At 53.1% G+C, this 14733-nt stretch overlaps 6 protein-coding genes across 6 annotated transcripts; 4 read left to right on the top strand and 2 right to left on the bottom strand.

Annotated features, from left to right (window-relative positions):
* Window positions 1-1538: 1538 nt before the first annotated feature.
* Window positions 1539-3148, top strand: ALTATR162_LOCUS10814 (uncharacterized protein; the record flags this gene model as incomplete). The annotated part of the gene is made up of 3 exons (XM_043318454.1): window positions 1539-1949; window positions 2000-2467; window positions 2525-3148. The coding sequence occupies 3 exons, from the start codon at window positions 1539-1541 to the stop codon at window positions 3146-3148; spliced, it is 1503 nt and encodes a 500-aa protein (XP_043174389.1).
* Window positions 3149-4637: 1489 nt separating this feature from the next.
* Window positions 4638-5281, bottom strand: ALTATR162_LOCUS10813 (uncharacterized protein; the record flags this gene model as incomplete). Its single annotated transcript, XM_043318453.1, has 3 exons — window positions 4638-4794; window positions 4860-5221; window positions 5279-5281. 3 exons carry the CDS (start codon window positions 5279-5281, stop codon window positions 4638-4640), a joined length of 522 nt encoding a protein of 173 aa, XP_043174388.1.
* A 278-nt stretch (window positions 5282-5559) lies between these two features.
* On the top strand, window positions 5560-6426 carry ALTATR162_LOCUS10812 (uncharacterized protein; the record flags this gene model as incomplete). The annotated part of the gene is made up of 4 exons (XM_043318452.1): window positions 5560-5592; window positions 5732-5803; window positions 5855-6266; window positions 6317-6426. The coding sequence occupies 4 exons, from the start codon at window positions 5560-5562 to the stop codon at window positions 6424-6426; spliced, it is 627 nt and encodes a 208-aa protein (XP_043174387.1).
* A 710-nt stretch (window positions 6427-7136) lies between these two features.
* ALTATR162_LOCUS10811 (uncharacterized protein) lies at window positions 7137-7846 on the top strand (the record flags this gene model as incomplete). The annotated part of the gene is made up of 3 exons (XM_043318451.1): window positions 7137-7209; window positions 7343-7415; window positions 7555-7846. 3 exons carry the CDS (start codon window positions 7137-7139, stop codon window positions 7844-7846), a joined length of 438 nt encoding a protein of 145 aa, XP_043174386.1.
* Window positions 7847-8073: 227 nt separating this feature from the next.
* ALTATR162_LOCUS10810 (uncharacterized protein) lies at window positions 8074-11750 on the bottom strand (the record flags this gene model as incomplete). The annotated part of the gene is made up of 2 exons (XM_043318450.1): window positions 8074-10586; window positions 10631-11750. 2 exons carry the CDS (start codon window positions 11748-11750, stop codon window positions 8074-8076), a joined length of 3633 nt encoding a protein of 1210 aa, XP_043174385.1.
* A 283-nt stretch (window positions 11751-12033) lies between these two features.
* ALTATR162_LOCUS10809 (uncharacterized protein) lies at window positions 12034-14573 on the top strand (the record flags this gene model as incomplete). Its single annotated transcript, XM_043318449.1, has 4 exons — window positions 12034-12082; window positions 12132-12139; window positions 12190-14427; window positions 14484-14573. 4 exons carry the CDS (start codon window positions 12034-12036, stop codon window positions 14571-14573), a joined length of 2385 nt encoding a protein of 794 aa, XP_043174384.1.
* Window positions 14574-14733: the final 160 nt, after the last annotated feature.

The raw sequence follows: 14733 nt of genomic DNA, 5'->3' as shown, positions 1-14733 counted from the left end.
GAATGCGCCAGCGCGAAAAGACAATAGTTCCCCGTTGGATGGCCGGCGCATCATCGCCATGACTTGGTACTACCCCACGATGCAGCCATGGACCAAAAATAACCGTGCAGCAAGAAACGAAACAAAACTACCTCAAGACAGCTAGACGGCCGAGGCTATCCAGGTAAATATCTTGATCGGATGCTAGCGAGTCGATCCGAGAAGATTTAGCATACGTTGTGCCTGGTCGTGCAGGCTCTAGCTGGGTGATGGCCGTAATAGGCGCAGAAGACCCTAGCCGCACGATGCAGCAGCGCTCACATCACCACGTACCGGCATTGACAGCTGCTTACAGCCAAGGCTTCTTGAATTGATCCAAACAGGCTGCTGATGAAATGCCAGCGGACATGCGGATCGTTTTATGTCACTCGAGCTGGCGTCACCAAAGTCTGCGAAAGAAGCGGATCGGAGACTTGCAGGTCCCGTCTGGCCTTGACTCTTCTGCTGTCTTGGATGGCCTCGAAGTCGCCTTTGGACTCGACGGTGGTGTGGTGGGCCGCTATCAAAGCGGGGCGGCGCCTTCCCTCTCGTCTTGGGGGCTCCTTCCCGCCGCCATTGGTTGTCACACAATCCTGCGCGCTTCCCGCAAGCTTAATCTGCCCTAGCGCACACTCTGTTTAATGCACTGGCCCTGCACCCTTCGACCACTCACCGGCCTCAACCACCATGTCGCGTTTTGCAGGCGTCAAACGTCTTGCACTTATTGGGTGTCAGTGAATCTATGCCCTGCCCACCTCGACGCCAACTCGCTGGGCAGAGTTCGCTCCCGGCGGGCACGAGGCGTGGTAGCATGGTCCCGCCGCTGGTTTTTCCTATACCTCTGAGCGTCCTCGCAACGTCGAGAGGCGCAAGAGAATACACGTACGACTGACCCATCTGACAGACGTGGGGGAAAAGCAGCCATTGCCACGCTGACAGACAGCATAAGCACCTTGTCAGCTTTGTCCATAAACCAAGCTCTTCGCGCTGCATTGTTCAGGTCTGGATGCGCATCGTTTGTAAATCGTTTATCGACTTCACCCGGGCGTCTATTTCTGGGCCACCACTCCCCTCCCTCCTCTGCGCGCCATTGGCATTCAGCTCGTCTCCCAAGACAGCCTATCAGACGGGGACCTGCAGTACTCCCAGCAGCCCTCCTCTAGGCGCCATACATTTAGAACGTTGTAAGTACCCGCCCGCTTTCCCATCGCAACCTTCTCCACCTGCTACCATCCGTGCTCCCCACTATCCAATCCTCGACCGTTGCCTCTTCGAAGCGCCCCGAGTCTAAAAGCCCAGCGCTTCGCCCATTGCTAGACCTTTTCTTTTCTCCAGCAGGTCTCTTATTGTAATACGTCGTGCGTCTTTTATCAAGTGTCTCTCTTAACCTTTTGCGACTGGTCTAAGCTGGGCTGGATTCTGGTCGTTATCGTTTTGTTGCACATTCCTATCCATCTCTCTTCCGTCTCCACTACATGAAAGCCTCCAACTTCCTCGAGTGAACCTTGGAACGTTTTAGAATGGCCGCCAACGATAAGAAGGTTACTCAGATCACGATTGAACGACGAAGCTCCAAAGACTCCATCGACGTCAGGACACCACGCACAGCACGCTTCGCCGAAGCAACATCAGTCTACTCGCCGGTTGATCCTCCTCGGTCACCTGTCGAGTACCCTACAAACCACTACAAGCCACAACCCCAGATCGCAGACACAGGCTTCGGCTACATGCAATCCGTCGAGATGGAGGAGACCGACCGGAGGTACCTTCCTCCACCAACACCAAAGACTCCGCTCAAGAGTGCGTTGAAGTCGCCCGGTGCTCCCCCACGGACACCAGGTGCAATTTCAATCATGAGCCCTACCTTCCGGGAAGAGCATCAGCTTGAGAAGCGGGAAGCAATGACCGACAAGGAGCAAGCAAAGGACTTGGTAAATCTCTAGTCCGTACTGAGCTAAACACAGTTACTAACGATACCTAGAAAATCAAAGTTCGCGTACGACTAGCAAAGATCTTCCTACGGGGTATCAACTTTGCCTGCTCGCTCATCGTTCTTGCCATGGTCGCAAGTGCTTTCGCCATCTTCAACGCCACAAAGAGTCTCGCACCGAGAAACGGTCTCCCACCATGGGCCGACAACACCAAAGTCTGGCCTCAAATCCTTCTGCTCTCCATCGCCTGTGTTTCCCTGGTCATGTCCATCTTTGTCATTATCGCCTACTGGAGAGGAGGTCATCATCGAGCCGAAAAGGTTGCCGCGTACTACACTGTCTTTGCTGTTGGATTCTTCATCTTCAGCATTGTTATGTGGGGTGTTGGTGCAGCCGTCTTCAACCAAAGCAAAGCTCAGAACAACAACAAGGATATGTGGGGTTGGTCCTGCGTTGACAACAAGCGACGACATCTCTTTGAGGATGACATTGCCTATGGCCTTGTCTGCCGTCTCCAGGTAAGCAAAGACTCTGTTCCCACAGCACAAGCGAACCGAACACTAACACTTCATCAGAACTGGGCGCTTGTCTGCTGCATCATCGAAGTCGTAATCGAAGTTCTTGTCATCGCCATCTACGGTATTGTCTTTTATCGCTTCTGGTCCAAGCGCAAGCTTCGCAAGTCCATGGCCATGCGCGACCGCGCCCGATCTGATCTCTACCTTGCCCAGCTCCGCTCACAATCCGCACCCAACACCCCTGGCTTCGGTCCCATGTCTCCTCGCTCCGGCGGCTGGCGCCCACCTCCAGGCCACCCAATGTACGTCGACCCGCACTCTGCAGCCGAAGCTGGTGAGAGCGACAAAGTACAATACGCATACGCGCGCGAGATTGCTCAACCCCAGCCATTCACGCTTCAGGCTCCACCTATCAAGGTTACTGGTGCGACACCAAGAATGGAGCAAGATGGCTTTGACTCTGCACCAGTACGGACAGGCACTGTATCGCCGCCACTACCATCCCCGGGATTCCAAGAAAGGAGGAACGAGCACGTTGATGCTGCACCAGGTGAACAGCAGTACGCTGCTGTTCCCATTCCCGGTGCCTACACACCACTAGCATCACCATCATACCCACCACCACAGCAACAACATCCCACTGGCTTTGACTTTGGGTCATCAGTGACCGGTCAGCGATAAAGTGGTTTAGCTTGTCGTTTGCGCGCGTGTGTGTTGTATTGTGGATTTAGCGCGCATCGTACCCTTTTCTCTTCTCAATCAATCTGGAATCTGGTTGCATGGTTTTTGCGAACGATATCAGGACATGTACATTCTTCCATCTCTTGGAGCAAGGCTTCGGCCGGGCTTTTTTCTTTTTCTTTTGTTTATCCATTGTCTATCGCTAATTGGTGTTCCGGTACTGGGATTTTAAGATACCTTTGAAGTAAAATGCCTCTTTACTACGCCTCTCGTTGTAAGACATGGGGATTGTAGAATTACTACAACAGAACAGAATCAGATCCTATCACGATCTTTGAGAATGCTAGATGCAATATTAAGATCTTACCCTTTCTATTCATGATTTCTATTTACTTGCAATGACGCGATTGATGTTTTGCCACTGGTATCAACACAACAGAACCGTACACAAATTCCGATATTCTCCCTTTACGTCGCATGTCCATCGAACCACCACCACCACCACCACCCACCAGTTCCTACCTACCGTTTCTTATCCTACTCAAATTAAACTCAAACCTGCGCCTCACGGTTGACGTCAGTCACCCACGCCACACACACACACACACACACACACACACACAACCCGAGCGTCTCGCCAAACCCATCATCGCACTGTGACCTGGGGCCGCAGAAAAGGTCTACGGGACTGCAGCCGCCAGCCTATTTTTTACCGCTCGGGATTGCTTGCGGTAGCCCCAAGGCGCGTGAACCTACCAGTATGTAACTTTGGTGGCTGAGTGTAAAGTGCTGTGGGCTTGGAGAAGAAACGAATGGTGATAAATTGAACTGATGTAATTATGGCATCTACATAGATTGTCCGTAAGTTAGGAGGTCACTTTGTGTCAATGTGTAAACGGCACTTGTGCTAGTAGGATGTTTGTTCATTTTTGCTCGGACGAACATCATTCATAATCAGAAGGCGTTCGTCCATCAGAGCATGCAAGCTTATGGTGACAAAAATGTCCAAGAATTATTGTCGAATGTTAAAGGCTCGGGCTTTGGGTACGCGTGCCGCTTGCGAAGCTAGACAAACACTAGATAGGACGTTTCTTGTAACCTAAATCTCTTAGTGCAAAGCCATCACACTCGTCCAGCACAGACATGTAGATCAAGTGTTGATGGCATTGAGGTATCTGGGTGTACTAGTCGGACCCTGTCATGTCAGTACAACACAAACAGACACATCACATGCGACAACAACGAGCATAGAAATGATCACACAATGGTTATGCGGAACATTCACCCAAGTGAAGCCTCCATTGTGTTTGTGATCGTAGACCTGCTCGTTAGAGACGAGGTCGCTCCATTGATAGGCCGCAAGTTCAATGCTTGCTCTTTTGTAAGATACATTCCCAGGACTCCGTAGGACCGAACCCCCCGAGACCGAAAATGCTGGTGATCGTGCAAAATCTTCACTTCGTTCCTTTCCCCCCAACCGACGATACGCTTATCGGACGATACCCTCGAATCGGTTCTTGTACCACTTGATGGTCTCCTGTTGGTTGACCTTGTGGGAAGCGCCGATCTTGCTCTGGCACCTCCTGCGCTTGGCGACACGCTCACCGGGGCGGGTCATGCAGACGTAGAAGTCCATACCGTAGATACTGCTCCAGTCAGCCAATGTCTCTCTCTCTCTCTCTCTCACACTCAGGATCCAGATTCCACATACCCAATGCTGGGGTCGTACTTGATACCCAAGTCGATGTGCTCGCTGATACCGAAACCGAAGTTACCAGACTCGGAGAAGTTGCGCTTGCGGAGCTCGTACTCCTTGACCTTGAGACCACGCTCGAGGATCTCCTCGGCCTTGGGGCCACGGACGGTGACGTGGACAGCGATCTTTTCGTTCCTTCGGATACCGAAAGTACGGACAGTGTAGCGGGCCTTGGAGTAGACGGGAGTTTGACCGGAAAGCTGCTCGAGCACCTTGGCGGCACGAGTGAGACGATCACCAGACTCGCCGACGGAGATGTTGAGGACGAGCTTCTGGATGCGGAGCTCCCGCATGGGGTTGGAGGCCTTGGAGTCGGACTGTCATGGCTGTTAGTTTGCGCAGAGCAATTGGCGGTCGAAATTCGGTGTGCGTACCATGGTGATGACTGCGGAGGTTAGTAGTCGTTGGGTGGGTTGTCGTGTCGCTGGTGTTGAAGTCGCGATCGATGTAATAATTTTGATGGGGTGTGCTCGCTTACTTAGAGCCAAGCCCGCCGTGCACGTGCCAGGCTGCGTAGCTACGAACTGCAACTTTGATCGCGAACAAACAGCTCCATACGCCCCGCCTATCGCCAACTGCAAGGGGACAATCTCTCAATACTTTTACATACCCATTCTCTGAGCTTCAAGTCGTCCTCGGACGCGCTATACCAATCATGTCTGGCGCCGCAAACCGACAGGGAAAGATGGTAAGTAAATCTGCCTAGCAGCTCGAGTCCTTGACCTGAGAGAAGACGCGCATAGAAACTGACTGACGCCTGGTGATATAGCAAAATCTAGTAAGCGCTCCAGTTTCCGCTCATAGTCGCATGCAACTTACATAGCCAGATCAACTACCGCATGAAAGTCACCCTACAAGATGGTAGACAAATGGTCGGGCAGATGCTCGCATTCGACAAGGTCAGTGTCGCGAACTTTCCCCTGTTGACTCTGCTAACCAGCTCTCTACAGCACATGAACCTTGTTCTCGCCGACACAGAAGAGTTCCGACGTACACGAAGAAGGGGCAAAGCCGCGCCCGGCGCAACCCAGCAAGTCACCGAGACTGAAGAGCGACGCGCGATTGGACTTACTATTATTCGTGGCGCGCACGTAATCTCGTTATCAGTCGACGGACCACCGCCTGCAGACCCTGCCGCGCGACTTGGTGCAAACGCTGGAGGACCATCTACTGCTGCCGCGCTGGCTGCAGGGCCCGGTGTCGCTCGTCCTGCTGGACGTGGCCTCCCAGTCGGTCTTACTGGACCAGCTCCTGGTGTTGGAGGCCCTGGTCCTGGCTTCGGAGGTGGCTTCCCAGGCGCACCTGGAGGCTTTGGAGGCCCGCCAGGCTTCCCAGGTCGTGGCGGCCCACCTGGCGGACCACGTACGTTCCCATTGAGCGCAACTTGAGAAACATATGCTAACATTCTATAGCTGGATTCCCTCCCGCTGGTGGACCTCCTGGATTTGGTGCACCGCCAGGCTTCGGTGGGCCGCCCGGCTTCCCTGGTCGTGGTGGACCCCCTGGTTTTGGTGGCAGGTAGAAGGAGGACAACGAAGGATCATAACGAAACATTGCTAGAAAGATTTGGCATTGGACGATCGAACACGGCGCGTGCCCATACCACAGATCTCAGGAGATACCTTGGAAAAGGACCAAAGTCACGTCCGACACGTAGCAAGGGAGCGAATGTCCCTAAAATTACGTTACGATCAGTGATTGCGAAGAGCACCGACAGAGCGAAATACCAAGTTCAAAAGTGTATTGAGATATGGTTGAAGGACACGAATTATACCACTGGCTTAAATGTATTCACAAGAATCAGTCGCATCAGTCCAAACATAAGATACGACTGTAACCCCAGTCATTCAAGTCTAGGTGTGCCCGTATTCTGAGTGTTTGCCATGATGAAATGAACAATGTTCATAGCTTCATACCCCATTTCATGCAACACTAGAGAGCAGTTGACGTGTGATTCGCGGGCCCATCCCAATTAGCCTACGTGTAATCACTCCCAGTCATCTACTCTATTTCCTCGTATTTCCGGCTGGATCACCGTGCACGTGATGTCCTTCCCGTTGTCGGAAGCAGTTTGCGGTTCCCGGTCCCTGTTCGTTCGGCCCCAATTATCGCTTGGCATCTAAACCGTCCGTCGTGCGTCCGCAACTCGCAAACTGCAACCAACCGACCCACGAACTTCACGTCAATCCGCACGCAACTCGGTCCTCGGTTCCTTCCGGTAAATCAGTCAAGATGGCCGCCGCGATCAAAGCCCTCAATGCGAAGATTCGCTCCAACAAGTACACGGATTACTTTTGCTCGACTCGTATGTACACCCGTCTCGTTGTGAGGGCACCGCGCATTGCAAGAGCTTGGGAAAGGGTGCGCAGAAGACGATATCTGGAGGATATAACGAAGGAGCTGTAGAGGGAAAGAGTGGTTGGCTAACACAAAGATAGATTTCTGGGGCCCGGCGAGTAACTTTGGTATCCCGATTGCGGCTATTGCGGACATGAGCAAAGATCCTGAGATGTACGTCCTACTCCACTCTACCTTCGTTCTTGACTCTATCCAAACTTTCCAACCCGCACGCGATCATGACCTATCCTGCCCCCCACCCAATTCCTCCCCGCTTTCACAACACCCCCAGCTAACCCCTCTCTCACAATAGCATCTCCGGCCGCATGACCGGCGCCCTCACCCTCTACTCCGGCACATTCATGCGCTACGCCATGGCTGTAACACCAGCAAACTACCTGCTCTTCGGCTGCCACGCCATCAACTTCACCTCGCAACTCGTACAAGGGTACCGATACCTCAACTACTGGAATTTCGGCGGCCGGGAAGCTAGTCTGGCGGGTAAGGCGGACAAGGCCAAGGAGGAGACGATAGGTGTCGTGGGCAAAGTGGAACAGAAGCTTGAGAAGGTTGCCGAGAACGTCAAGGGTGTTATTCCGAAATGAAGAGGGAAGTTGAAAGGAAGAAGTACGGAGATATGAAAGGCCTGGAAAGAAACGTGTGGGGTGGTTCACATACATTTACCTTATATCCTAGCGTGCTCTAACCTTTGATTTCTTGGACGAATACCACATCTTTGCTCATGAAGTGCATACGCAAAAAAACTAAACTTCATAATTCCTCAAGACTGACTGACTCTACACAGTTGGATTCGAGATTTACACACCCCAAATTACATCAGACTACTCCTCCCCCCAATCTCATTTCCTCCCTGTCCATTTGGCAAATCACCATCCCTGCCATCAACAAACTCCCTGTATATCCTCTCAAGACGCATCCTCTCTTGTGCCGAGATACTGCTTCGTCCACTAGAAAGAGACGACTCTATGTGTTTCCACTGAATCTGCGGATCCTTTCTTTCATCACCGTCTTCTTCTTCCTTGTTCGCTTTATCTTCGTCTTCCCTCTGCGCCGATCCATCAGAACGTTGGATTTGTTTCTGTTTCTTGCGCAGAGCCTGCAGGGCAGCAATTTTCTGAGCAATCATGGCGCGCTCGGTGAGTTGAGCGGATGTTGCTAGGGCGGAAGAGTTGGGGGTGGATGTAGGATCGTCGCCGTAGCGGAAGTAAGAAAAGTCAGGAATGCCCTTGTTGCTTGCAGTAGCGTTGTTTCCGTCTTTCTTGTGGTCGATTTTCGAAGGGTCCACGTCGCCAAGTACATCGTGGATGGCTTCTAGCTGCGCGTTATATACCACGGCTTGGAGATCTGCACCCGAATAGCCTTCTGTTCTCATTGCTATTTCGCGGAGATTCTCGCCTTCGTGGCCGTCACCTAGAAGGCTGGGGGCGAGGTGTAGTTTGCGTGTTACGGCACGCAGGATGTCGATGCGTTCTTCCACGTCTGGCATATCACATAAGAGAGATTTGTCAAGACGACCAGGGCGAAGGAGCGCAGGATCGATCAAATCAGGTCGCGACGTAGCAGCTAAGACGTAGACGCCCGAAAGACCTTCCGCTCCGTCCATTTGAGTGAGGAGTTGGTTGACGACACGGTCTGTTACGCCCGTTGAGTCGTGTCCACGCTTCGGTGCGATACTGTCGAACTCATCGAAGAAGAGAACGCAGGGTCGCGCTGCTTCTGCACGTTCAAAGAGATCCCGGACAGACTTTTCAGAAGCACCAATGTACTTGTTGAGAATTTCTGGTCCTTTGACTGAGATGAAGTTTAGACCGCACTCGCCTGCTACTGCAGATGCGAGTAGGGTCTTGCCACATCCAGGGTAGCCATACAGGAGTAAACCTGATCGGAGACGTAGTGGGCATTTTGCGAAAATGGGAGCGTAGGTTGTAGGATATTGAAGAGTTTCCAAGAGAACCTGTCGTGTTGTGAGGAGACCGCCGATGGAATCCCATTTTGTAGTGGAGGATTGTAGTGTAACGTTTCGCAAAGAGGCGGGCGTGAAGCCGGTGATGGCTTGAGTGTAGTCCTCTCGTGTGAGAGAGACAGTTGGGGATGTCGACGTGACTGAGCGAATCAATGCTTCGTTGCGGGCGCGCGATGTGAGTAACACGAGATCGCCGGGCATGTAACCGTCTGTCTGGCCGGCGAGGTCGAGAAAGTCGATTGTAGGATCAATGGTGAAGGCATAATCATCAGACGGTTGTTGTGGTATGCTGTCGATACTAGGCTGACTGCGATGAGCGGTACTAGGCCGACTGTTCGATGGTGATGGTGGGAAGGCATGGCCATTGAGCTCCTTTGACTGCTCTATCTTGGCATCCTTGAACGCAAGCATCTCGAGAACCTTCCTTCTACCGTCTTTGCTGGGGGCCTTGAGACTGACAATCTCGCGGACGATATGTCCGCCAACGATGACATTGTTCAAGGCCTCTTTACCTTGCGCAGTTGCTAGCAAGACCACACCAGAGTCCATAGAGCAATATTGCCTTACGATGTTGATTAGGCACTCGCTGACATGTCGACTGCGCCCGTTCTCATTACCAACTTGGAGCTCGGTCTCCACTGGACATAGCTTGTCCAAATCATCTAGAATTACCACAGCATTTCCACCGCCTCTTGCGCCCCATGATGCCGAAGCAAACAATCTGTTCAGGGTCTCCTTGATAGTCGCAACTCGCGTCTCATCCGTTACCAGTTTGCGACAGGGAAAGTAGATGGTGTTGAAGAGATATTCGGTTCGAAGTTGATGGGCAAGTAGTTGAGCGCATTCCGACTTTCCTGCTCCCAGGCCACCAGTGAGCAGAACCGAAGAATTGTGTGTTAGATGTGATCGTAGTTGCTGGATAAGAGGATCTATGCCAACCAGATTCGCGGGTGTTTGCGGAAGCGGATCACCCTGCTGCCAGCCCTTGGCCCAGCTTGTTGGCGTTGACACCTCTTGACCTAGTTCAAGCGGGGGCTTCCTCTCGGGGAAGAGCACCCATGAGACTCCGCTTGTGGATGATGGCGGTTCGAACCTCACGATACCTCCTTGCCAGCCAAGCTCGGAGTCGTTGGCCGGAGGCAGTATCATTCCATCTGTGACCGGCCCATCGAGAAGGCCGTTCTTCTTTCCGTAGGTTGTTTTGATCTTCTGTATCGCGTTCTCCTGGTCTTGCTTAGACTCGCCACCAAACTTCAAGGAAGCATTGACTTGTGACGCAGCGGTGGAGAAGGGTATGATCTTGATAGACTTGACAACCGGTTCCCTCGACTCTTTGTACCTTGCGGTTTGATGGCCGGCGGCTTCGGAGTCTGAGCTGGAGCGCCTTCGATCCGAACGAGTCCACCCACAAAGTTGTCGAAGCCCAAGACCTTGCAGAGGTCGGTTGAAAGCGCCACGTGCCTACTGTCGGGCGCGTCTTCCCATGCTATAATCTTGGCGACTACGCGCGTTGCGGGCTTCTCCTGTTCCTGCTCCTTGGACATATCCACCGGCTCTTGTAGCCCTGCAGGCTTGATGATTGAGATGGAGACCCAAGTGGCCCCTCGGAGGGCCTTAGTGAGGAGTACGTCCTTGTCTACCCACACCTTCAGGCCCTCGGCGTCTGTATCTTCTTCTTCGTCGAACCACTCCCTTGCCACACTACGATCAACACCACGCAAGAAGATGACACCTTTGCTTGCGGCATCCTCGCGACCACTGCGTCGCCGGACTGTGCTTGCAGAGCTCTTTCCGCTCTTCCTCGATGCAGCGCCCACACTCCTGCTTTCCCGGTTTGAGCTCCTTTCCTTTTGCCTCGTCTTGGGCGCGACGATAACTTCGGCGTCGGGCGAGATCTTGACGAAGAGCGATGTGTTGGGCGGCGCGGGAGCGATGGAAGTGACGGTAATGTTCGCGGTCGTTGTAGGGGACAGATGCAGCGTAAGGGGGTGCGGTGATGCGGCCTGAGGGTTGGGGAGTGCGCGTATCTGAGAGAGGAAGTTCAATTCCAAGAATTGAGCATGCAGCTCTATCATCTCCCAGTCTACGGGGGTCAAGGGCTCGATGTTGATGGTATGCGCCTGAGGCGGATCCAGATGTAGCAGTATGCCCACCTTTTGCCCTTCTTGAAGCCCGATCAACCTGGCGAATGTGGCATCCACCTCTACTGCTGGGAGGTCTTGTTGGCTGACTGCTGGGCTGCCTCTCAAGCCGTCTCGCCCAACTACAGGCGCAATCCTGCGCTTGCTCTGCATGCCCGTCCATCCCACGAAGATAGACTTGGGCGCGGCATTCCTGTTATCCGAAGCACCCGGTGGTGGAGGTTGGCGGTATGTGAGCTCGACGACGACATTCTGGGCGACTGTGTTCGCATTCACGAGAACCGAGACGAGCGAGGATGGGAGATTGACGAGGCAATTCTTCAAAGATTGCTGCAAGGCAACCTCGGCCTGGACAACATTACCAGCAGGCTTCTTGGGCGGCATGATGATGAGGATTGAAGAGGAAGCGAAGCTGTTGTTGCTGCTGCTGTCGCATTGCGCATACCACAAGCTTCCCACGCGAGCAGCCGAGGTCGTCGGCGCCGATGGCCTAAAGCGGTGGCAGAAAGCGGCGGTCCAATCGCTCGAGTGCCCTGGAAACGCGGGTCGACGCGCCTCAGAGCTATACGCGACCAGACCAGCCCCAATTTTGCTACCGCGCATCCCTCCCCGCTGCATCACTCCATCCACCCTAGACGCTTACTTTCACAACCACACCCCAGATAGAATGGCGCTCCTTACTACGAGTGCGCCAGTCAACTACGACGAGCAGGAGGGTTTGTGTGCACGGGCAAAATATCCAAAACTCCAGCTAACAGCCAACAGCGGCCTTTGTTGATTTCCTCAAAACTACAAATCTGCCTCTACAGATGCTGCCGACCAGCTCGAGGGCCTCAATATCAATGGCGATGGCGAAGAGGAGTATGACATGGTCGACGACTCGGACGATCCCGCGCCAAACGGAGCGCAATCCCGCAGCAAGTCGAAGCTCAAGTACATGGACCAACTACAAGACGTAGCGAATCGCGTGCGCGACGAGATCCAAATAGATCTGAACGACGTCGAGGCATACGAGAAGGCGACATCAGACGACGAGCACAACTACAGGCTGGTCGAGTCAATCGAGCGCAATGCGCACCATTACATCGACATCTTCTCGCGAGCAGTCGACAAGTGCCTGCCTCCACCGACTAGAGAACTAGACTTCAAAGACGATGTTTTGGACGTGATCATGACGCAGCGTTCGAAGCGCAATGAAAGACAGCAAGAGATGCAGGGAGTCGACGATTCCGCACAGGCTGCGCCCGAAACCATGTTTCCCCCTGCGTTGACTAGACGATACACCCTCAACTTCAGGCCCAGGATACCAGCTGGTTCCAGCAGCCAGCGTAGCACTAAGGCGCTAGCAGTCCGCAATGTCCGGGGAGAGCACTTGGGTCACCTCATCACAGTTCGCGGTATTGCAACCAGAGTGTCAGACGTCAAGCCTGCTGTGCAGGTCAACGCCTACTCTTGCGATCGCTGTGGAAGCGAAGTTTTCCAGCCCGTCACTACCAAACAGTTCACGCCGCTTGTTGAGTGCCCGTCCGACGATTGTAAGAGCAACAAGACTAAAGGCCAGCTCTTCCTTTCTACTCGCGCTTCCAAATTTCTTCCGTTCCAAGAAGTCAAGATCCAGGAGATGGCTGATCAAGTACCTGTTGGTCACATTCCCAGACAGCTGACCATTCACTGCCATGGCGCGCTCGTCAGACAGATCAACCCCGGAGATGTCATCGATTGCGCTGGTATCTTTCTACCCACACCCTACACTGGCTTCAAGGCAATCCGAGCCGGTCTTCTCACCGACACATATCTCGAAGCGCAATACGTTATGCAACACAAGAAGGCCTACGACGACATTGTGCTTGCTCAACCGACTCTTCGAAGGATGAACGAACTTGAGCGGACTGGCCAGCTGTACGAGTACCTATCGCGGTCCATCGCACCTGAAATCTTCGGTCACGTCGACGTCAAGAAGGCACTGCTCCTTCAGCTCATTGGCGGTGTCACTAAGGAGGTTGGTGACGGCATGCGCATTCGTGGTGATATCAACGTATGCTTGATGGGTGACCCTGGTGTGGCCAAATCTCAATTGCTCAAGTACATTACCAAAGTAGCACCTCGTGGTGTCTACACGACTGGTCGCGGTAGCAGTGGTGTTGGTCTCACTGCTGCGGTCATGCGTGACCCTGTCACAGATGAAATGGTCCTTGAAGGAGGAGCTCTTGTGCTTGCTGACAACGGCATGTGCTGTATTGATGAGTTCGACAAGATGGACGACAGTGACCGAACAGCAATCCACGAAGTCATGGAACAACAAACAATCTCTATCAGCAAGGCTGGTATTACAACCACTTTAAACGCCCGCACATCGATCCTCGCGGCTGCTAACCCGCTGTACGGCCGCTACAATCCTCGTCTCTCACCGATCGAGAACATCAACCTTCCCGCTGCGCTCCTATCTCGTTTCGACGTCCTGTTCCTTATCCTCGACACCCCTGCGCGGGACTCTGATGAAGAGCTAGCCCGTCACGTTACTCACGTGCACATGCACAATGCTCACCCTGAAGCCCCTGGTGGCATCATCTTCAGCCCTGCCGAAGTCCGACAATGGGTTGCTCGCGCGCGATCATACCGACCAACAGTACCAAAGGACGTGTCAGATTACATGGTTGGCGCCTACGTACGCATGCGTCAACAACAGAAGCGCGATGATGGCAACAAGAAGGCCTTTACCCACACATCGCCTCGTACACTACTTGGTGTACTCCGTCTTGCACAGGCTTTGGCTCGTTTGCGGTTTGCCGAACAAGTCATCTCTGAAGACGTCGATGAGGCTCTCCGCCTTACCGAAGTCAGCAAGGCCAGTCTGTATGCTGATGAGAACCGCGGGATCGATCACACTCCAAGCAGTAAAATCTATCACCTCATCAAGTCCATGGAGGCTAGCGGTGCTGCTGCTGTTGGTGACGGCACAAGGGGCGAACTTGATCTCCGCAGGGTCAGGGAAAGAGTCTTGGCCAAGGGTTTCACAGCCGACCAGTTCGAGCAGGCTATCGACGAATACTCCTTGCTTGACGTAAGTACCATGGTCAAATGTTTGAGTATGTGCACCGTGCTAACGCTTCTCAATAGGTCTGGCAAACAACTGGTGAAGGCACAAGACTTGTCTTCATCGAAGCTGGTCTGGAGGACGAGGATATGGACGCTGATAACGATTTCTAGAGCATGGGAATGTAACGGTGGCAGAGGATGTAGATGTTCCTGTTTACGGCGTATCGAGGCGTTGGATATCCGAACGACGTTTAGCGCGCGTCTACTTTGCTTGCAGCTTCGCATAGAAATTTCAATGAAGCAATGATGAACAAATGCTTCTTTGACAATC

The sequence above is a fragment of the Alternaria atra genome (genome assembly GCF_907166805.1).
Source record: "Alternaria atra isolate CS162 genome assembly, contig: 34, whole genome shotgun sequence".
Taxonomy (NCBI): Eukaryota; Fungi; Ascomycota; class Dothideomycetes; order Pleosporales; family Pleosporaceae; genus Alternaria; species Alternaria atra.
Note: the sequence above shows the minus strand (reverse complement) of the source record. Positions and strands in the feature narration are given on the sequence as shown.